This window comes from Epargyreus clarus, unplaced genomic scaffold (genome assembly GCF_041222505.1).
Source record: "Epargyreus clarus isolate Ecla_fem2 unplaced genomic scaffold, WU_Ecla_fem_2.2 ptg000003l, whole genome shotgun sequence".
NCBI classification, from domain to species: Eukaryota; Metazoa; Arthropoda; class Insecta; order Lepidoptera; family Hesperiidae; genus Epargyreus; species Epargyreus clarus.
This window is the reverse complement of record NW_027332211.1, coordinates 17,932,054-17,956,720: the sequence shown is the minus strand read 5'-3', so window position 1 is coordinate 17,956,720 and position 24,667 is coordinate 17,932,054. Positions and strand designations below refer to the sequence as shown.

At 37.4% G+C, this 24,667-nt stretch overlaps 2 protein-coding genes across 3 annotated transcripts in view; one reads left to right on the top strand and one right to left on the bottom strand.

Annotated features, from left to right (window-relative positions):
- Positions 1-1,607: 1,607 nt before the first annotated feature.
- LOC140756150 (uncharacterized) overlaps positions 1,608-24,667 on the top strand; it is a 152,181-nt gene continuing 129,121 nt past the window's right edge. For both annotated transcript variants that reach the window (XM_073091591.1, XM_073091598.1), the window contains exons 1-2: positions 1,608-1,758; positions 22,732-22,780. The gene's annotated coding sequence lies outside the window, so the exon portion shown is untranslated. The remainder of the gene's footprint in view (positions 1,759-22,731; positions 22,781-24,667) is intronic.
- On the bottom strand, positions 5,985-7,669 carry LOC140748538 (uncharacterized). The gene is made up of 3 exons (XM_073081355.1): positions 7,591-7,669; positions 6,118-7,377; positions 5,985-6,025 (listed from the first exon to the last, which is right to left on the bottom strand). The coding sequence occupies exons 1-3, from the start codon at positions 7,667-7,669 to the stop codon at positions 5,985-5,987; spliced, it is 1,380 nt and encodes a 459-aa protein (XP_072937456.1).

Genomic DNA, 24,667 nt, shown 5'->3' with positions numbered 1-24,667 from the left:
TCCCGTCCCAGTTACCTGATCAGCAAGTTAACGTTTATTTAGATACAAGAAAGCATTAAGTGTTGGGAATGGTTTTTATTTCAAAGGCCTACTTAGGCTACTCATTTGCCTAGTCTCACAGTATTTAAATCATTGCGCGTGAGAAAGTACTGCATTTTATGTCACAAGATTGTTCGAATACCTTTGTGAAGGTATTATGAATGAGGATAAAGTGTTACAACATTTTGTGTATGGGATGCCTGATTATCTCATTGTAATATCAGCGTCGTTAAGGATCAATTCTTTTCTAATTATTTCAAAAAGCGAGTGTTGAAGATGACGTCGTTTTATTTCTCTCCAAAGAGCCTAAACTCATAGCGTTCCGAAAGCCCCAACGCAATTTGCAATTGCTCGATATATCGCACGTATGTCCGCATACAAACAATGGTTTCCTTTCATGTTTAGTATTCAAGTGTCAAGGTCGTGTGGCACGTGTCCTGGCGTCGCAATGAGGCGGACACAGGATCCAGACGCCAGCTGAGAAAGTGACTGAGTAATGGTGAAGATTGGAGATAGCACTGCTTCCTGTTTGAAAAAACCAGTGCGGGTATCGCAGATTTATTGCAAGTAAAAGTTGCAAGATTTTTCCCGGTTTTATTTAGATAGTAAGTACTAAACAGAAGCTTTTGAATGCAAGTTGCCTGTATAGATGAAGATGGTCGATTAGTATATTCAGAAGTAAAAGTTCTGTATAAACTTTCTTTGAAGCCAAAATTATTCTTACAATGCAGACTCTGGTGACTATTATTGGCTGCCAAACATGTACTTGGAGAAGCTGCATACATTTTTCAATATAATGGAAGTAATAAACTTTGCCGTCTCAGTGCATCTGATAAACCCAGATTAAATGATTCACAAAATTTTTAAGAGTACACCCTCTTAAAAAATTGTGTCTAAGTCCGAAACTATAGGTAAAGTATGTATCAAAATGCTAAAAGTGACGAAGCCGACTGTGAGAATAAGATTAAAACTGCATACCATACCAACCGTACCAACTGCCATCCCTACGCATACTTGAAAAAATCATCCTGTATATTATGTGCATATGATGTGACCATAACCTATCCCCTGTCGCGAGGTCGCGTCCACTTTCCCTCATACGATAACGTTCATCTTCATTGATAACCTGCCGCCCGCATAGAGTAGTTGCGCAGAGCTGCAAGTTGATTAAATCAGATTTGAAACGAATATGTTAAGTATCCATGTTCTAACTTCAATAATTTAAATTTATACGAAATTTAAAGTTTAGTATGGCAAAAGTGATAAGTGACTAAAAAAACGTTAATCGTTTTCAACGACAATTAAGTTGAAATATAAATTCCGGTACTAATTGGTTTAATAAAATGTTTTAATAAATAAATCGTAACAAATGCGCATAAATTCGTAAATTCTATATATAATATAAAACATGTCAGAACACTACTATGACTATAAGTAAGTACAATTAATATAAGCTATGTGTTTAGAAGTACTTAACATATATTTATTAGATATGCACAGTCTGCATTTGTTTAGTCTTTGCGCCACTCCATTGGCCGCTTTCGCAGCAGCGTTCGATCCGACATAACGGCTCGGGAGAGCGACGCGTGCGCACGTTTAGTGTACCGCTGTTGTGTTGCGACGTGGAGAAACCTTACGTGTCTGTGTTGTGAACTGTTGCTCTGTTGTGCTGTGACATATTGTTCCCTCTGTGCACTGGACAACCGGATTGAAGCACAGGTGAATATTTGTGATTGATCTATTAACAGTTTTCACGGTTATGTCTTTAACAGTTTGATCGAGTTAGAAATCGCAACATTCGCAAGATATCGCTTAACTTGCTCGCAATCTTGTTTGTTTCCGCCAGTTGAATTCGTTTATTTTTGGTATACATCTGTAAAATGTTAATTAAGCACTTTCGCATCTTTATGCAAGTAAACAAAAATAAAATGAATCTACCTTCGTGAAAAAATAATATGATTTTTATTACTGTCAGCAAAAAAACATTTTGTATAATAAGTAAATAGGGTATTTAATATACGAACAAACTTAGTTAACACCGTTTTAAATATATGTACCTATCTCTTACCGAGAAAGTTTCACACTGTTCTAGTTTTTAGGTGTAAACATGTAAATGAAACTAATTATTTTTTGATTATACATTATCATATATTAATATTCTACGACTAGGCCTGGGCCGCATAGATTGAAAAATATATCTTACATATTATTATATGTTGGCCAAATATGATGGGTAAGCTTCACACGCCAGTGAGAATATTATATTGAGAACTTTCAGGCATTTAGGTTAGTTCGCATTGTTATCCTTCACCGCTAAATCAACTGGTAACTTATTTCTCATGCATATAACCTTAAGGTTTAGAAGTCTGGGCTTCGATCCCCGGATAAGCTTGAGAGGCTCATGTTTAGGCCACTCTGCTCACTGTGGCACATCATTGATCATATTTTCCAGAATAGATAATCAGGCATGTAATTACCTTATTTGTCTACTTGAAAATAGGGTATGCGTTGCGCATTACTGTGGGTAAAGTATGCTAAAGCTTGTTAGACCACAGTCCACCATGCTGATCAAGTACAGATTTATAGACTTCACATATATTTTACAACATTTTTATAAATAATTCTCAGGCATATAAGTTTCCTTAACCTTTTAAGCATGTGAGCATGTAAGCATGTGGACACTAATTTCTATTACTTAAAAAAATTACATGGCTTTGAACCATGGGCCCTCAGCGTAGGAGACTCAAAATACCACAATGCCATCAATGGTTATAGTGTCCATAATTACAATCCTTTCAAATTAAACCTTTAATGTTGATGAACCTGTAAGAACCTATCTAGGTCAATGAACTTTAGCCTGAAAATGGCGTAATATGTTCTCATTACTAGATACCTACTCATTATTTTAGTAGCGGCATGAAATAATGTTTATCTACAGATTTATCTTGATTTCATAAATACATTATTATGAGCAAAGTTACTATGCCAGTATGTCTTAAAAGCAAGGTAAAGAGAAATACGTAAGAACTCTTGTTGAGAAAAATAAATTAGCGATTCACCTTGTCTTAAAAATTTCATTATAATTAAGGTCTTAAGTGTGTCTACACATGAAATCTCTAATCTCATGATACCTTAGAATTCACTAGCTTAGCTATTCATTATAATATACGGATCCTCAGTTTAAAATAATTTGGGTGGAAGAATAAAACATATAAGGCAGCTGTTTCCTGGACCATACTCTATAAATTCTCGTAAGCGGCATCTGAAATTGACAGGTTTTTCATAGGATAGTTACAATAAACGTGCTTTTGAATGAATTCTAGTAACCATTTATGTATTCGCAGAGAGCCCCATTTACTTCTTCAGACATTGAACGTATCGTGTCACATAGTCATATTATTTTACTACGTCTAAGTCCGCGCGGTCGCAGAAGATTTCATACATTTGTATGGAACAATATGATTTTGTCTGACAGGACACGTTGAATGCCTAAACCTCTAGGGTCACCTTCACCAAGCTTCTATCATGTCTTTTATTTTCCTTGAATACAATTTTGTTTAAAAGTTTTTGTAATCTTTTACTCGTACAACTCAGACCTCATTTGTATTATTTCAATCCAAATTGTATTTTCATTGAAATCTTTGTTGACACATTTTAAAATATGTAACAAAATTTAACTTTATTTACTGCGTGTTTAAGTCGATTTGTTGTATGAAAAAATTTCATTAATTTATACCTCAGCCAATATTTATATTGGTGAATTATCTTGTTATTGAGAATTTTATTTACTTCTTATGACTCATCCAATGTTTGCAGCTGATACCTATTGTATTAATACAATACATTTTATCGTAAAGGAGAAACTAAACGACCATGCAGCTGAAGTTAAGCATTCTTCTTCATCTCGTTCGAATCCTATGGGAAGTTGGACAATATAAGGGCATTCATTAGTTTTCTTTTCTGAGTTAAGTATAGTTAACGCAGAAAATAAAAGATATATCTTATTAGTCCATCCTCATTAAAACTTCCGTCATTTTTCGTAGTGTAGATATAGAACATATGGAAGACTTTGACCTGACCACCCGGGGTCGATACAGACGTCCATGGCCCAGGAGTGGTCACTTACAATGAAGTAGATAGTAGACACCATGCAGTCTCGTTTGCTTCATAAAAATCCTATTGACACCTCGTTCCGCTTACTGGAATCCAAGCCGATTTGAACGGAGTTTTAGCTTAAATACGTTACACACCTGTTCACACACGGATAGTGGGCTAATGTCCGTATTTAACCAAATAACGCGGCTAATTGTATGGCACCGGGTTTACGTTACACTATTAACAGGTGACTGTGAATAACTGTATGTTAAGTGGATTACTTTTATGAAATTGTAGTAAAGTTTTGTTTATTAGTATAGTGTGATAAGGGAGACATAGTTTTCCGCTGTATTTAACACTTATGCAAATTTGTTCCATGTTCTGATATGTATGATATATGATATGTATGTTCAAATATTTTGTTCCATGGAATTGTCCTATGCGCCTGTGAGCTGCTTTACTTTTATTTTTAGCCCTATTTTTTCAAAAAACCTCCAATTGTTATTGTGTTGAATTTATGACATAATATAAATATTTATTTAGCATAATTATGCTGAATCCAGATATGCTATGCTATGATATCCAGATACTAAGATAACCTATTAAAATGGAATGCAACCGTATGACCCTGTAGGGATAGTAAAAGTACTTACTTACTTACTTACTTACTCCGGTGGCTCGCTGACCCGAAGTGAGTCTTGGCCTCCGATACGAGAAGTCGCCATTTCTCCCGATCCTGTGCAATTTCTTGCCAGTTGTGTTGTTCTAGCTCCCTGAGGTCCCTGACTGCTTCATCTTTCCAGCGGTATTTAGGCCGTCCAACTGGTCTTCGCCCGTCAGGAACACCTAGGTATGCGCGCTTCGGGGCTCGATCTTCTCACATTCTCTCTACGTGTCCGAGCCATCGGAGCCTACTTGATTTCGTTTCTCCTATGACGTTAGGCTCGGAGACCAGATGTTTTATCTCGCGATTCTTACGTTTTCTCCAACGGCCATCCTCTCCTCTTGTTGGGCCAAGAATAACTCTGAGTATCTTCCTCTCTGCTCTTAGGAGCTTATTCTCTTCTTTCTGCGTAAGTGTCCAAGTTTCGCAGCCATATGTCAAGACCGGACGAATAACCGTTTTATATATTTGGATCTTGGTTTTCCTGCTGAGAAGCTTGGACGCCAAGACTTTATGGAGTGCAGCACTACACTTAAGGGCATTTTGTATCCTTGAATCAATTTCTTCCCTTGAGTGTGTGTCTGTGATGGTGCATCCAAGGTATTTAAATTTGCTTGCTCCTTTGTAAGTGGATCCTCCAGCGGTAAGATTCTTCCGACTCTCTCGTGTGTTTTTATACCGTTTCATATGAAGGTACTCAGTCTTGTTCTTGTTTATTCGGAGCCCAACCTTTTTAGCCTCTCGCTCTAGAGTTTCGGCTGCTGCTTGGATTTCCCGCTCTGTTTGCCCAAGAATTGCTATATCATCAGCATACCCAGTCACTTTGTGCTCTCCACCTAGATTAATCCCATATTTCATCATTAATAAGTTGCGGATGATATATTCTAGTACTAGGTTGAATAGCACCGGCGACAGGGCATCCCCCTGCTTAAGGCCAGTTACCACTGCAAATTGGTCAGTTAGTTCCCCGTCTACCTTGACATGCATTAAGCTAATTCTTGTGGCTGCCTTTACCAGATTGATCAATTTCTTTGGTATTTTAAAAACGGCAAGTATCCTATACAGCTGATTCCTATCTATACAATCATAGGCCTTGGTGAAATCTATGAAAAGAGCATGTAAGCTTTGAGCATACTCCCACCGTTTTTCCATCAATTGCTTAATCAAAAAGATTTGATCTATGGTGCTACGGTTCCTTCTGAAACCACACTGGTAATCGCCCAGAATCTGTTCCGCGTATGGTTCCAGTCTATCCAATAGCACATAGGATAGTATTTTGTAAGCGGTGGGAAGCAGTGCAATCCCTCTGTAATTAGTACATTTTTTCCTGCATCCTTTTTTCTGTATGGGGCAGATCACGCCAACATTCCATTCGTCTGGTTGCTGTTCTGTATGCCAGATATTCAAAATTAAACTATAGAGCTGTTCGTGTATGGCATCACCTCCATATTTCCAGATTTCTCCTGGTATGTTGTCGGCTCCAGGGGACTTGTTGTTCTTTAGCCTCATTATCGCCCTTTTCACGTCTTCTCGGTCTGGTGGTTTCACTTCTTCGTTGTTTTCTTCTTCATGGATATCGATCGTGACGAGTTCATCTGTTGAGCGACAGTTGAGAAGTTCTTGAAAGTATTCTCGCCAGATCTTCTTTCGCTGCTCCTTTTCTATTATAAAGTTGCCTTCGTTATCTTCCAGGAATTGCGTGGTAGGCTGGTATCCCTTTCTAGCTGTCCTTATCTCTTGATAAAACTTTCTGCAGTTATTTTCCCGTATTAATACTTCCATTCCTTTCACTATGCTCTCTAGATATTCTCTTTTCGCACGTCTTATCTGTACCCTGGCGTCCCTCTTCGCGGCGAGATATCTTTCCTTCCAGGCGTTATCTTGTGTAGCTAGTATTCTGTACTTCCTTTTCAGTGAGACAGCTTTTTCACACTCCTCTGTCCACCATTTTCGTCGTTTCTTTCTCTTTCTTTTTCCACATACTTGCAATGCAACAGACTTAGTGACATCCTTTATCTTCTTCCAGGCCTTATTTACATCTTCTTCTAAGTCCAAATTTTGAAATCGGTTACTTAATTCAAGTTGAAATTCATTTCTTAGATTCTCGCTCTTTAGCGCTTCTGTGTCTATTAAGTCTTCGTTATTTCCACGCTTACTTCTAGTAATCTTGATTTTAGCTTTAATTTTAATTCCGAGTAAGTAATGATCGCTGTCACAATCTGCTCCCCGATAAGTTCTTACATCTTCAATGACACTTTTGTGCCTCGCGTCTACCAGAACATGATCTATTTGGTTTATGGTCCGTCCATCTGGTGATATCCATGTTCCTTTGTGAATTTCTTTGTGTGGAAACATTGTGCTTTTTATCACCAAGGACTTTGATGTTCCGAAACTGATTAATCTTACTCCATTATCTGTGCTCTGGTCATGTTTGCTATGTCTCCCGATGGTAGGAAAGAAAATTTCTTCTTTACCTATCTTAGCGTTAAAATCACCGAGCACGATTTTGATATCATATTCGGGGGCCTGGTCATATACTAATTCTAAGTCCGCGTAGAAAGTGTCCTTTATGTCGTCGTCTGACCCGTCAGTAGGAGCGTAAGCGTTTATAATGGTAATATTGGTAAACTGGCTTCTCACACGTAAAACTGAAATCCTATCTGTTATGCCATAGAATTTTATGACATGACCTGCAAACGCTTTTTGGACTATAAAACCTGTTCCACAAGTGTGGTGTCCGACGTCACTGCCATTATAGAAGAGTACCGCGTTGTTGTCAATATTGCACTCACCCTGTCCCGGCCATCTCACTTCTTGTAACGCGGCTATAATAATATTGTATCTTTGGAGTTCCTTGTATACCTGTTGCATTGCTCCTGGTCTGAATAAACTTTGTACATTCCATGATGCTAATCGGAGTTCCTTTAATCCATGCCGAAGGTCGTTGGTTTTGGGATCGGATCGTTTTATTTCTCGTATCAGTTTCGTAACAGAATTTTTTTACGTGGACGGGGTGTTAACCCGCCGCACAACCCCCATATTGCTGGAGGACCACACCCTACTTTGGTCAACGGGCCGATCAGCTGGATAATCCGTACTGTCGACCACTCCCCCATCCGCCACCCGGGGGACGCTCCCTTACGCCGTGAGGGCCAGCGCAGGGATAGTAAAAGTACTAAAGGTTATATTCGTCAAGTGAAACGTGACACTTTATGGCGTTTTTCGCATGACCCTCTGATCATTGCGATTTGACACACAAAATATCATCATCATCATCATCAACCCATTACTGTCCCACTGCTGGGCACGGGTCTCCTTTCGCAATGAGAAGGATTAGGCCATAGTCCACCGCGCTGACCAAGTGCGTATTGGTAGACTTCACATACCTTTGAGATTTTTTTTTTATAAATCTCTCAGGTATGCAGGTTTCCTCACGATGTTTTCCTTCACCGTTTAGCAAGTGATAATTAATTTGTAATACGCACATAACTTTGAAAATCAGAGGTGCCTGAGATTTGAATCTCAGACCCCTCTCTTTGTTACTATTGTATGGTACTTGTCGTATGTCTAAGACACTTCACAGATTTCAAAAGATTACAAATTAGATTGTTAAGCTTTAAAATTAAAAACAAAAAACAAAATATTTTTTTAGAAAATCGGCAAAACCTAGTTAGCCAGTATTTGCTCGAGTAGCTCGGTCAATCAAACGCACATACCAATCATATTCGCACGCTAGAACGTTTCTTTACAAATGCCGGTTTTTATATGAACATAAGAACAATTCATTATTTTTTCTTATTACGCAGGCGCGTGGATTTGTGCCACGTCGAGAATATGTGAGATTGCGGATATGTGCCGTTAATTACAGCTAAACGTATCAATACATACATATAAATAAAATATGGTTGTGTGTGATTTCGACCGAAACCATAAACTGACTTTTTCTCCATTACTGTCCCACTGCTGGGTATGGGTCTCCTCTCAGAATGAGAGGGCTATAGTCTGCTTTGCCCAGTGCTAATTGGTAGATTCTTCTTAGTTCAGAACTATATTAAGTACCAACTTCTACAATACGTTGCGAAAGTTTAAAAACCTGTTTTAATAATCTTTGTCTTTTTGTACGTCCGTATGATCGTTTACATTTTTCCCTGTCTTTTGACGTCAGTATATAAATAGTTGAAGCAATTGGAATTATTTTGATACTATTTCGACGTAAAGAAAACTTTGTACCGAAATTAATTTAGTGCCCCATAAGGTCTATACAATCACATTTTATTTCATATCGATATTTCACAGGGGCATAGTTTTGACGTGACAACGTCTTAAATTAGGTTGCGGCTGGGAGTCACTTATGAAAAAGTGTAACGCCCGGTAACGTTACGATGAGTCACCGAACGAGAGAGAGGCCCGCCGAATGCCTTGCGTCTCTCTCCCACTCAACTATGATCGGTCTGCCGCGCGCGCAGCACTAGAGACTAAACAAAATATATTTCTATAGTTAAAATTTGTGCAATTCTTATTTTCATTCAATTCCTTGTTCCTATTGTGCAATTTAATTATATTCATATCAATAAATATTCTACCGAGAAAAAGACGTTGTCACGTAAAATCTTCGCCCGTAAAACCGACTTTACAGGCAACCATTTTTTTTATCCCAAAATATAACGTTCTAAGAAACCTAAGTGCTCCTTCTAGTCTTTAAACAGGTATATGTCATGAATCTTGCATGATTATGTTATACACGATACATACACCGACAGATAACGTGAACCAACATAATGTACGTTACCCAATAGGGTTATGCGTGTTATTATCCGCAGTTTCCCATTCCCTTCCAATCTGACGCAACGTATTGCGATACTTATTGAGCCGTGTGTGTATGTCTAATTAATGTGTGATTAGCTGCCACTAGTACTTATAATGTCGGCTTGGTGGTATTTCGTAGCAGATTTGTTTTAAAATGTTGAAATTACCACACGAGCATGCGTTGTACTTAATAGAAAGGGGTCGCTCCTATAGACATCTGTCTTCAACCCTCGACAGACAAAGTTAAAGGCTTCATTTTTTTATAATTTTGAACTACGAACTCCCGCGTAGGATGCCAATTTACAAACTACTGAACATACCTTTGGTAGAATTTTGTCTCGCTTAAGAGACATACTTTTCCGAGGCGTTCCAGCTTAGTTCTGAGAGGTAGCGGCGCATCTGTGGCCGACCTCAGGTAGAACTTCCTATTCCTATCTGTGGTTGATTACAGTTGTCCATGGGCAGCAATAACCACTTATCATCAAGTGGAATGCATGCTCGTCTGCTACTCCGATATATACAAAAACAATTATTTTTTTATATTTTAATTAGATGTCGATTACACATGTCTATAAGCGGGCACTGCCGCTTATTATTATTATCTTGGACATGGACTGCAATTCTGATACTTAAATAAAAACACAAACTTCGGTTACTAAATCAGTGTTAAGACAAATGACAGTAATGCGTCACATACTCGTACAGTGCTTGATACAAAGACTAATGTTTTAACTAGTCATTTCAACACGTTCGCAGCGATGTAGGTCACGGAATTAGCAGAGATATTTTTTATAGCTAGCGTACATGTGTAAGTAGACATAAGAGAAGTTTTATCTTTATAGGTTGCTGTTCAGACATTTGCAGAGTAATGAAATAAATAATTGCAACTGCGTTTTCGAAACAAATGCCTATTTATTCGCACGTTGAAAAATCAAAATTCAAAATATTAAATATATTATATATACTCTAGTAACTTATACTCTAGTATGATATACTAAATGTATATAAAAGTTCAGGTTTAGGTTAATTTAGAATATTTTTACTGTACTAATTTGTAAAATATTAAAAATAGATTCTGGAGAGTCAAAAATCGGATTAGCCTCAAATGAAATCATAGGTAAATATTATGTAGGAGCTAGAAGAAAACAGAAAAGAAAAGCTAGTGCTATGAAAGTGGAACCCTTCGTAATTCGACTTGACTTCTATGGTCTAAGGTCTAAGCTGAAATACCTCGGTATGTTTGTTGAGGAACTTCAGCGTAGACCTCAGGGTTAGCGGCGCATATTTGGACGACCTCAGGCATCAAATCTTAACAGGGATTGATTACACTTACCGTCAGGTGGACTGTATGTTCGCTTGCTATTTCTATACTGGAAATAGGGTGATACCATTATTACCATAGATAACCCCATAAGATGTGATGGCTATAAGCGTAAAGATGCTTAAGTATTACCTACTAACCTACTATATACATCATAATGTATACAAGAGACACCTTACCATGATGGTTAAGCGTGATCCAATAACGGATCAGCACCACTCACCACCGTGCCGTTGCGTCAGGCTCCGTGCGACAGACGGCAGACGAATGTGTAACGTGTGAATGCTCTTGTTGCCTGTAATTTAATCGCTTTTTGTTGTGTTGCGATATATGAACATTGATAGATGGTAGCTGTGTTTGAGAGTCACATAGATAGCGATGTTTGTAAAGCTGCTGACGTAAAAGATAATGGAAATGTTTGAATTGTAATTTTAGATCATTTGCGTCTTTTCTTCGAACAATCTCATGGTATGGTACTGAGATTGTTAATCGCTAAAAATTGCAACTCTCAGGTTAAAAGAAAAATTAAAAGTCGAATCAGGTGATTAAAAAACCAATATGTACGTAAACCACTAACAATTTATTACTATGCTTGCTATGAGTTTGCTATGGTCGACCAAAGCAAACTCCGTAACACTGCAATGTTATATGAGGTTGATTGTAATTTTTATGGGTGACAGTGTCTTACAATGCGGTGGACTGTAATAGTCGTGTGGTTAGATACTCTGGCTCGAAATCGAAGCACGCAATTCTTCAAATTACGAGTCTGTGCTTATTATAAATTGTCACTGGCTCAAACGGCGAAGGAAAACATCATGAGGAAGGTTTCCTCCACAGTTCTTAAAAAAATTCTCTATAAGGAGGAAGAACACACTTGTGTTCTTCTTTTTAAGCGTTTAGGCATTATGTGTTCATGTCAGAGCGGTCGTGGTCAAAGGGGTCACTTTGCGTGTTAGACTTTTGGCCTTTCCAGTGACGATACGGTCTTTGTGACATATTTTGGGTGTGTGTAGTCAACTAATTCGTGCTTGCCTGCTCCAGAACGGTAGACTGTCTCCTGAATCCCTCTTGATCTGAGAGGAGACCTATGCCCAGAAGAAGGGCTATGTGCTTGTTCTACGAAACTCTAATTATATCTTCTGACTAATAAATCATCAGCACACACAGTAAGTGTGTTCGAAGCAGTATATCTAACGGAAAGTGCACATTTAGCAACGATACTTGACAGTGGCCTCATTTCGCGATGCGCCGGCGCCGCGTTGCATTCGCGCCATTCACAACTGATCGCGTTTTAGTTTCAGTACGTAGGTAAGGTATGGTTATACTTTAGGAGTCGATGTTTTACTCCTCAATGTGACGGTATTCCTTAGCGGTTTAAATAAAATAATTTTAATTTTATCTTCTCAGATTTCATGTTTCATGATGAAAGGATAAATGTAGATTAAGTATATATAGGGTTGCTATAAAGTATATATAAATTACTGAAGGTACATAATATCTATAACATTTAACAGATCTACCTATGTTTGTCCTTATGTCATTCATCTAGAACCCGTTGATATCTATTGTAAGAAAATAACGATTATATCGACACTACCGTTTGGATGCTGAAGGTAGCCACTTACAATCATCTGATTGTCGGCTACTACTTACTACAAACCCTTGGTTGTAGAAGTTCATCTACATAACCAACCCTAGGAGTTTTACCACTATAATAATACTACTCTGTACCTATTCTAATGAAATTTTAATGAATATTGCCTCATTTCAGACCTTACATGTAATATTACTTCGGACGGCTTATAGTGCATACAGACATCAGAGATACATGACATACGCGCGTGTTTGTGTGTGTATCAGTGTGTATCTATGGCAAAATAAAATCATAACATTCAAATACAATCTGTAAAAATATTTATATCTATCGTAACGTGACCGAACAGACACTAGCCGTGCCTCTCAAAATATTGTGAAATGAATTTGTCTGACACGACACGTTGAATGTTTGTAGATGTAAATTGGAGAGATTTCAAGACCCGACCAGATAGAATAATTCAGAAATCAGTGGTATTTACACTTCAGTAGCCGTACCATGCGGAGTTCCACCACCTTTAATACTAAAACGCTTGTCATCGGCCCGCCATAAGACAATCGCGACAGGAGGTCGTCGACTCGTCAAAATTACACAGTTGAAATGAATGATCGGATCGATCCGTTATTGTTTGTATCACAAGCGAGCGATTAAGGCCGCGGACTACTCCTGTTACGGCAGTCTCATTTGATACTGGTGACTACTTTTATTGGTTACAGTTTTATGTAGTACTGTTTGTTTTAGTTTTAATCGGTCAGTGGTTTTATAATGATGTACGATAAGGTGTCTTTAAATTTGTAGTTTTTACAGGAAAAGGAAGGAAAGAGTAAATTTAATATATAACTTCGTGTCAAACCACGCGCGTAAGACTACTATTTAGGTAATAGATATAGTATAATTTTATGGGCAAATACAAAAGCTGTTTTTTTAAGCTGACGGCTTAGAAAAATGACATAGGCATCAATCTTATAATGTAGAAGAAGGACCCAGCTACACCTTATATATTAAAAACCGTCAAGCCGTTTGGGCTGCAAGATTTGCCTTGAATGCAACATACATACGAAAAACCATTTGCAATACTAAAATTGACATATACAGTATACATTAACGTAATATAGTTATGCTTCTTATAAAATGGGGTTAAAATAAAACCAATAATGGTGTAACACAAAACGTAGGCAGTTTATGCTCGAATGATCACGTCCAATGTTGTCATTTGTTGTATACAACTATACACTCGATTTGATAGTTTTGTAAGTTTTGCAATCACAACCGCAGTATTTATTTTGCCAATTTCTAATTATTTTGGCATGTCAGTATTTGCACAATGTCAGCCTTTAGTTAATTATAATTTGAAAAGTAATGAAATATGTTCATAATTATTATGGTTTGATGATTTAATTATTATTCTAATTAATCATTACCTTGCGAGGTATATTTGTATAAATTTGGATTTTTTTAGTTATAGTTAAAAAAAAAGTTTTCTTTTTAAACATAAAATATTTTTTTCAACCTTAGTGCGCTTAACTAAAACAAGGATTTTACTATTTATGCTTTTTTTAATTTTGCAAATAAACAATGCATCGTATCGTACGTTACAAAACAGTATGCCCAATTAGTATCAAACTCGTGTTTCGTAACGAGAGTGCTCGTACCTAGCGTCTTGAACCGCGGAGTCAAGTGCGAACTACTGCACTCTACTTCGTAAACTTCAGAACTTTGATTATCAAGATTGATCCGAGGCCGTTTAAAACAAAAGATAAAATATTCTAATCCAAACGATCGAACATTGCAGGGTGTTGTAAGTAGAACAATGTTTTAACCTGGATTTATTGCAAAATCTAAAACGTAAAACGTAATTTGTGAACCATTTTAATAGCATTTGGTATAGATTGTGGTTTTACCTACCCTTAGATGTTTGCTGTGGAATAGAAGAATTTTTTGTCATTTATCTCTGCTGTTATTAACAGAAGCATTCTTTATAAACATAAATTATCAAAAAATACAGGCAATAAATTTGATATAGTTTAGATTATGTAGAAAAAAATCGTTTGATTATTTAAACAATAAAATTGTAAAGTTGAAATAAGCTCAGTTTATAAAAAGTTTATGGACTTTTTCACAAAGAAATTCATCATAAAGTAACTTATAAAATGAAAACAGCTCAACCTACTATGGTTGAGCTGAACATAGGCGTTTGAACAGTTGTTAAGTGTTCTATCTTATCCGGCCCCTTAATTACTATAAAAATTCTATAAAACGAAGGCTAACGACACACGAGCTACACAAAACTCGGCATTAGAAAACCGTGGGAGCAGCTCACAATGCCGCCTTTCTAACGCTCACGTAATGAACCGGGCTAATTGTCGGCGCGTGCGCCGGCCACATATCTACACGTTTGATTGCTAACTTATTGATAGATCGAATATTAATTAAAAAGGAAATTACGGGTTACAATCGCCGGTAAAAGATGAGCAAGATTAAACAAATGTTATTGTTTTGGGGTTGTGTGATTTTTCAATATACGAGTAACTGTCATATTTTGAGTTCACATCTAACTGGTGCTCTTATATACACTACTTAGTAAAAATAACCTAAAGTAACAAAATTTTAATTGTGGGAGGCAAAATTAGTTAATATTCACTACCGAGTGCATGTCGTTGAGCGCATTTGGAAGCGACTGGACCAATTTGACTATTTTGACAGCTAGGAATAATAGAGAATTTTATAGGAATAATCTTCTCTTTATCCAGCAACTACGTAATGTAGTGTATGGAAGCAGTAAAGAGGCATGCATTTCATGTAATGTTTCATGTTTACTTCATTATTTAATATGATCGCAGTACTGCGTACATCGATTACAAATCAGCTGAAATAAATTGCAAATTTAGAAGCAAACATTATATCTGTCATACCGCTTTCATCAGAATAAGAACAAATCTAATACGTTATTAAAACTAATACGCCTAACCCTGTTAGTTGTTATAGCGGCTATAGTAATATTCTGTAAAAATGTCAATTGTTTATCGATTACGGCTCAAGAGATAAAACCCTGTGACAGGCAGCATAGGTTTTTAAGTCCGGATCTATAAAAGCGTTTGCCATAAAATATGCTAAAGCTAACGAAGTACAACCTTGCAAGGGAGCGGAGGATAGCGTTATTACGATAGGATATTGCAACGTTTACCAGATTGTCCGAATACTCATAAACAATAGGGCGAAGTATCGCACGGTGAACTGTACTCAGTAACAGTAAGGCAAGCGGTTTCAATAGCAAATCTCGGCTTTGTGCCCGAGGAACGTAATAGTATCGCGTGCGGTTGCGTAAAGTGTATGTGGTGGTACAAGGTGTGAGGTGTAGCGGGAATAACGGATTTTGAAGACTGAAGGTGGTAGACCCCTCCGTGGTTCGACTCTGGCTGCACCACTGCCACACCTATTTCTGCCTCATAACAGCAGTGTTAACTGCTGCTGTGTCCTGCTTTGAAGGGTGTGGTAAGGTAGACATACTTTTCCGAGGCGTTCCAGCTTAGTCCTCAGGGGTAGCGGCGCATCTGAAGCCGACCTCAGGTAGGAATATATACTCCTATCTAAGGTTGATTGCAGATGTCCATGGGCGGCAGTAGCCACTTACCGTCATGTGGACTGCATGCTCGTCTGCTACTCATATATTATTTAAAAAAATAAAGCCCTTCTGTCGTTGCCTTTTAGCTGCGGAAGATTGGGTGTCATTTCTTCCTAAATCTCCTTGTCCATGGTAATTACCCTGGAGTATTGCTTTACTGATTTTATTGTCCACAGTCAGAAGTTTGGACTGCTGCTTTATTGATTTTGGTTTTAATTAGATAAAGATCAGTTGTAGAATCGCAAAAATCGCCGATTGCTTACGATCTATGATTGAAGAACGAATATTTATTTCGGACGTTAGGTTTACTTAAGAAGAGGGGCCAAAACCACTAGAGATATTTGGTAAGGGATTGGATCAAAATCTAGATGATCACTTCGACTAAACCTGTTTATCATAACTATGTTATGTTCACACTGTAAACGACCTTGCACTCATATGACCGACCTTAAATGGATTCGTTTCGAGAAAGTTGGTCATATATAAACTAAGTTTCGTAACTCATTGCTACATGTGTACAGTTAATTGATAAATCAGTTAACAGGTTGTAAGGTTCGATGAACTTCAAATTAAATGAAAATATTTTTATTTAAATTCTTTAAAGCGTTATTTGTGATTCGCAGTGGTTTGTTCCATAATTAATTAGTGCTACTTCAGACCACGCAATCTTATGGTTTATGTGGTCATTTATGTTCTTACTACTTACTACTATCTGTTGATACGAATTAGTACATACATAAGGCAAAGAATGCTATATACTCGTAGCATTAAGTCCGCCTTTGTGCCTTTACATTTCTGTAAGATTAAAAAAGAATAAATAAGATATTTAGGCAAACGAGGTATTTTTGACTCTACTACGTACGTACTGTAGTGACGTACTGTAGTGATGCCTTAGCTCCACACTACAGTACCATAGACAAGAAATACTGAATCGGCTAATTAATTTTCCCCGTTAACTAATTTTATAGCATATATAATTATATGTATGAGTGATTCGAGAAATGTCCTTTCAACCTACGTATGTCCTACACATGTGACCCGCCGTCCTTTCGCACTTTGCACCACGCCTGAAACAAATCTCCCACGAATTCAAATCGACCGCCGCCTCACCTTGGTCATGCAGAGTTATGATTGCCTTCTTCAATTAACGAACAATTTCGTAACTTGTTTGCTTTGGTGATTGACCTCCAGTGCACAGCGTAAGCCAAGTTCTGGTGATGTATTGCATTATTTTAATCTAAATACCATCTTGTTACCTTGTGGGATGTAAATCGATCGATACCGATGTTAATGACACCAAATTTTGGATTTATGATAGTTCTATTTTGACATAATGTATACTTTCCGATGTATACATTTCTAATTAGATTGTTTCACAACTATGTAAATCGCGATTTAAATTTTAAATTATCCAAATATGTCAGATCGTCTCGGTTTTATTATATAGAAGTAGATGAGCCGCACCCAACACCTTGGTGTTAATTCGTCACTGCGTTCATGGGCGTTTTGCAACAAGACTAACTTAGTACAAAAAAAATTAACACTGTTGTCAATCAATAAGAAAAAAAATTCTAGCATCTTTAGAACAATCCCTTCATATAGTCATTAATTCCAATTTAAATCAGTCGCTTCGCCAAAATTGGCTACCCTAGTCCAACTTGACAACACAAGGAAACAGGCTATTCAAAGATTTCATATAGGACAGCTCATTAAAATTATCGGTGGTCAATATAAACTCATAGAGCAGTGAAGCTCCATGTGGGTGACCGTGGATGTGCATCAGATGGCGATACCGGCCGGTGCGAGTCACGCGTGGGTGTTACGGGGTACGGTTGCGCAATCGTAATTGGAGGGATTGTCCCCTAAGACGGGGTTAGGGCTGTGCGTCTCATTAAATTGGAAATAATATTAGTGGGTGTTATTTGTAAGTGTGATAACTAAAACGCGTCAAATGAACGCGCTTTTTGGTAATCAGCGTCGTGTGACGGGAGGGATAATGTCGCCGCAGTGACCGTTTATAGTTTCACCAAGTTTAGAGTTGAGGTGGGATTGAAGACATAGATTCTGAAGAGGAGGATGATTCTATAAAAATCCTGGAGCCACTGCCCGGGATTCGAGCACCACCACTTGCAATAGAAAGCAGGGGATAAACATTATTTGTACCTAAATAGCATTTTGCTATGTTTTTTCTTTTTAATACAGTCTCCTATTACTCCTCCATAGAGCCCTTAACAATTTTACCGTAAGCATTTGTTTTATATTCTTATCGTTCTTATCTTTCGTTAAATATCGTGAAGGATTAAAAATTAAGTTACAATTAAGCTTAACCACACTCTTGTTAATTTTAAGTGTTACCCCTTTTAAGTTTATATTTAAGTTGGAATTATAACTAGTAACAAAGAGCTTATAGCGGTTTTACCGATAACCGACCGTACAGCAGAAATTGAAAGATTCCGTTTATACACAAGAAACGATAGCTATACTATTAAATGCTGGCCAGATAATTTACGGCGGATTGAAATATTATAACTGTAAGTCGATTGATTTTACAGCAGCCCTAGGTTATAGATAGGGTTGGTATTGTAACAATAAAACTGTATTAGCGTGTGAATTGACCTTTGTAGATGGTACTAAAGATTACATTACTAGGAATAACACAATAATTGCACTGTTAAATAAGTAACATCTTTTATATGTAACAAATAATTTGCTATGTAGAGTCTTGTTTAACTGGCAATACGAGAAATAAAAACATAGATTCTGACAAGTAATAGTCAACATGTTAAAAGTAGCTCAGCGAGCAATAAAACGACGAGCAATATTGCAGGATAATGTGGTAATGGGGATATTTGAAGAATTAATGTAGCTGACACTGCTAAAAATCGGCAAGTTGAATTGGCTCGTCACATGTGTAGTAGAACCGTGGAAGACGGCAGGTGGAGAGCAGACGCGTTTACAAATAGAGATTACGAAGCAACACACGAGCTCTAGTACCCTAGTGATAATGGCTGGAGAGCAGCGAAGGACCGAATATTGTGGCATACATTGAGAAAAGACTATGTCCAGGAGTGGAACAGGAAAAGATTAATCTGATTAATAGGATGATGACTGTTATTTAGTATTATAGCTTCTATAGAACGATAGACTTGAAGGGTCTAACATGCCGACCACAACAAAAAGGTTAACAATCTGTGGACGGCAGCCCTATTAATAAGTAAATTGAATCGGCCAACGGTACAGCAGTGTAATGATGGTGGTCAGCGGTTGCACTCCTTAGCCTTTATTGAATGAATAGATTTTGCACGCGACTCCGCTTTGCCTCGTTGCGGGAAACGGATTGGCAGAAATAAGATTTACAGTTTCCTGCATTCCTTGAAATGAAGCACGATCCGAATTATTTTCTTTGAATTGAAAGCTCGGAAAGCAATTTAAATAATTTTGGTGACTGTAATCGGGGAATAATTTATGGAAATGAGACAATTTTGGCTGACTAATTTGTATGGTTTGGTTATAAGGTATGGAAGAATATATTATTAGTTGTGGGTGATTGTTACCATTATAAAAATTCTGGTATTTTATATTTTGTTCATGTTAATGCGAATTTGATAACTCAAGTGACTAAGGTAGATTCCAATGATCCTGAGGTCAGTACTACTAGTAGTTTTCGAAGCCAAAGATTTCATTCGCACTGTTTTAGCTTGCAAGGTGTAATAGTATAACAGCAGACGCAAATTATGCTCATAAAGAAGAAGCAATATTTATCTGCAATAATTCATAATACTTATGTAATTACCCGCTATTTATATATGCATAATTTTCCATTTAATTCCCATCTAAATCTTGACCGGACGTGATCTTTAAAATCTTATCTTTTTCCTGGGCTAACCGGTGCTGTAATGAGTCAAACCTGTCTACATACATACATAACAGTCCCACACGCACGTTTGGTAGGCCTCCGTAACGAATTCATATTCATCATCAATCATTTCCGGCAATTACAAATGTCAACATGTTCAATTATCGCCCTCAAGCCTCACTTTCGCCGGGTGAAAGGTCGAATTCTCCCAACTTTAAGGTTTATGACGTAACATCTACCAATATTTTAAGATGTATGCGAATTGACTCTATCGATATGTCAAGATTATCCTCCATAGTAGCTCCTATTGTATTCGCAAATAAAATGCCACATCGATTTCTTGTCTTATCTTTCAGTCTAAGTTACGAAGCGTCGTGACCTCTGATGCCCCGCTGATAATATTTGGGCTAGTATTTGCACTCCATTACACTTAAAGCTGCCATTCAATGGTCTTTCATTTAAAATGCGTCGAGTGACTATCTTTGTCAAATGTGCCAGAAACTCAGAGTAAATATTACATAATAAAATCATATAACGTATCATATTTATTCTAAAGTCAGAAGTAAAATGAATACACGGAAGCACTGCCAACGTTGTCCATCTTAGACCGCAACATACTCACCACAATGTGAGATCAGGTTTTCATTAGAACTGAAAGGAATTGTATCATATTATTCATTATGTACATAACATAAGATTTTAATTTTAAAGAATGTGTACATTTTTTCACAGTCTTTCTCAAAGACAAAGCAGGCCTTTTCATCGCGGTTTTTATGTTTAATAATCTAAACGTCATTTCAGTCGATCCATGAATGGCAGTCGCTAGCAATAGTGAAAGCTCTTGCATACATTGTCCGATCTGTCAACGGTCAATAACAATATTACGCGGTTGTTTGCGCGTCATGTTTACGGTTACCTTTGCCGTTTGTTATTTAATGGTTTGGAAAAGCTCAGCTCTTTTACTGCTGAATTAACTACTGGCTTTCTTTTCCGCCTACACATTACAAATCGTTTGTTTTACTAATAAATGTCTATGCACGCAGACTTTCTACAGGCTTTCGATTACGAAATAGTGTTTAAATATAAAATGTTACCATGCCATTTTAAATATATTGGAGGCGTGAATACTATAAATCTTACCATTCTAGTTCCGGCCGCTGTGCCGGTGTTCCTCAAGGTGCTTTTTTTGGCCTCTTCCTCTTTCTGGTTTATGTTAATGGTCTTTTCGCCTTGTAAATATGAGTCAGTGCTATTGTAATGATTCACATCGTCGTGTAAAGTTGATATTTAAGTAAACTTACAGATAATTAATTTGGTCACGCTAACGATGTTCTTTAATTAACTATTGAAAAAATACCTAATCAGAACGTTCATTCAAGTGATCTTGAAAACATTGTATATAGATTTCTTTATAATTGTAGTGTCTTATATCCGAGAAAATTATATCACAGGATACAATCACGACAGACGTGATTTCAAAGACGTGTGTTTGTTGGCCGACTGTCGCGATAAAAACTTAAATGTCACAACATTGTAACACCAAGTTTAATGGGGTCTGGAATGTTGTCCCATTTCCGTCAGTGCGTTGTGGGAATAGGCTAAATCATATATAACTAAAAACCGACAAGTAAACGCTTAAATCACAGTCTACGCCAGGATTTTTTTCTTTAGGACTTTGGTCGAAAAAATACAAGTAATAACTTTTCCCTATTTCAACGTAAACTGTTTTATTTCGCGATTTATTTCAAAGGTTGCGAAGGTTATACTTATACGAAGATTTATTTTTAGTAACCTCTCCTGGCTACGCATATGTATTAAATTAATTGTTGCGAAATCTTTTTACTTTTACTATATTGGATATTTTAATGCTATCACCTAATAACAAAATTAAGTTGTTCTCTCTGCTTGGGTTCTGTAGTTATTGCCCACTATCGGACCACGTGCTGTGATGCTGGTAATTGTAATTACATTCTAATGAAGCAACCCGTATGAGTCGTGAAAATATAATTGTTATGTTTCGTCTTATCAAGAAACGTACTATTATTTAAAGTGGGATTTTAACTCTAATAGTATGATTAATTCCAAAACTATTGTAGAATTTTCCATGGAGTTTCTGTATAATATTAAAAGGCCAATTACGTCCGTACCTATATATGTACGCAACCTTCATTGCCTTCAAGATGTAAACAATATTTTTTGTCAGTGAAATGCTCAAATTCCTACTTTTCCGCTAAATGTAAAATAATAATAATCATTATACCTATCAAGTTAATGTTCTTCCTCACCGTTAACATAACTCTTTTGCATCTTACTGCTTCGGTAGAGTCTTCTTTTAGAATAGGGATTTGTGATTATAAGTGAACAAGCTCAGTAAGTCCATTGACTATCACAATAAATGTTGGAGCGATAACCGCGCGTTCCAAACGCTACATGCGTATTAAGCTTCTTGACACATTTTTGTGTTCTATTTACGCAGTTATTATCTACATCACAAGCGAGCTAGATTCCAGTTCTAGAGTTAAATTAAATTATACACCGCTTTGTTTAACAGCCTCTGAAACGAGATAAGGGAACGACGGACAAGATTTTAAATTATCGTTTAGATAAAATTGTTCTTTGTTATTTTTATAGAGTTGCTTATTCTAGCTTAATATGATGGTAATAACTAATTTAATGAGTTGTTTAATATTATGGTTTTTATTGTAACTTATTGTTAATATTTTTTTCTTTGCAGGTTTGTTCCCGCTTTGTGTTATGTTGGATTCTGGTTGACGCGAGAAAACGTAAGTAAGCTTAATTATTTTTTCAGTGCGTTATGAAGTCAATTTCTAAATGATCTTTAGAATCATGGATTAAAGCGATATGAAGGCTCTATTTAGGATGTCGAATTTCCAACTATAACCAAAATATACTCAGTAGATGGAACTGCTGTTGTAAGATTTGTTTTGATATTAGTTTTATTTTGTGTCAATAAAAAACATAGGGAACCTAAAGTTGAATTGAAATAAAAAAGTATGCAACCATCACAACAGGGGACACATCAAGTGGCTATCTATCGCACAATGTCGCGTCATACGCAAGTTACACAGAACCATAGAAATTAAGAATTAACCAACATGACATGTCCACTAACTGTTTAGCTATAAATTTCACCGTGTCAATAATACAATCAGAAGCACTTTTACGACGATTACTAAACAGCTAAAGACTATTTGTAAAAGAGAAAATCAAATCAATATTTATGCAATGTAACGGTAAACATGGGGCATGTTTAATTTCCCTGGTTTCTATACGAAGAAATATTAATATGTTGAGTAAGAAACGTACATTAGCAATCTGTGTCAATGGCTATGCAGGGCGATCGGAGACTGCGAATCATTGTTCCAACTGGTCTAGATTCGCAGCTCATTGCATTTGGTCTGCATTACTGGAGTTTTTCCGTGTTGACCAGTATTACATTGAGCGGTCTCGGTCGCGGCGAGCTATTTTTATGTATTAACACAGATTTTTATAAGACTGAAGTAGCAAAAGAGCAGGCAGTCCAGATGACGGTGAAGCTTTATTGCTGCCCAAGGTCATCTGTAAGTACCTTTTTATAATATAGGAGTAGCAGACGAGCATGCAGTCCACCTGATGGTAAGTGGCTACTGCCGCCCATGTACACCTGTAATCAACCCCAGATAGGATTAGATATTCCTACCTGAGGTCGGCCACAGACTCGCCGCTACCCCTGAGGACTAAGCTGGAACGCCTCGCAAAAGTCTGTCTCCCTTACCACACCCTTCAAAACGGAACACAGCAGCGCCTAACACTGCTGTTATTAGGAAGAAATAGGAGTGGTGGTGGTGCCGCCGGAGTCGAACCACAAAGGGTTCTACCACCTTCAAACCCCCATACCTCCATGTAGAACAGAGATTCTTAACTGAAGTTGATCACAGATACATTGCCACTCTTGAGGACTAAGATAGTCGCCGCATATTACGAGTATATATGTCAGCCGACATCCACACGCTTCGTGTGTAAATAGTTGTGGCAGTGACCTTATTGATGGAAATTCTGGTTTCACCACCTTTCGATTATGTAATGATCTCATCGTGTAAAATCCATGGATGTCCATAACTACTCCAAATATAAAGTCAAAGATAAAGTCGTATCAGAAATTATTCCCAGATGAAATTGCTATTTTGAGATTTAAATTATTACGCGTTTTGTAAGGCATCATGAAGAAAGGCAGGCATCAAATCCTGGAAACATGATTGCTCAAGGTAAAATACCAACCATTACCTAAAATGGAAATGGACTTCGATCCCCCGATCGGTTAGAACCTTTAAGCTTGCGGAGGGACATAGGTTCCCTTTGCGTGTTCTACCGGCTTTACAATGGTGAGTGTTCCGAGGAACTATTTGACCTGGTGCCTACGGCACCATTTCTCCATCCCACCACTCGCCAAAGGATGAGGTTCCATCCACACCAACTGGACTCGTGGCGGTCCTCCACTGTTTGGTTAGTTAGTAAGTTCATTCCACATCTTGCACGTCCGTGGCAAGAACGTCCGTGCAATATGTGGAATGAACTTCCTCCTGAGGTATTCCCGGAGTACATTGACATAGGGCTCTTCAAAAAATAGATCTCCTCCAAAGCCGGCGATGCATTGGCGACTCCTCTGGTGT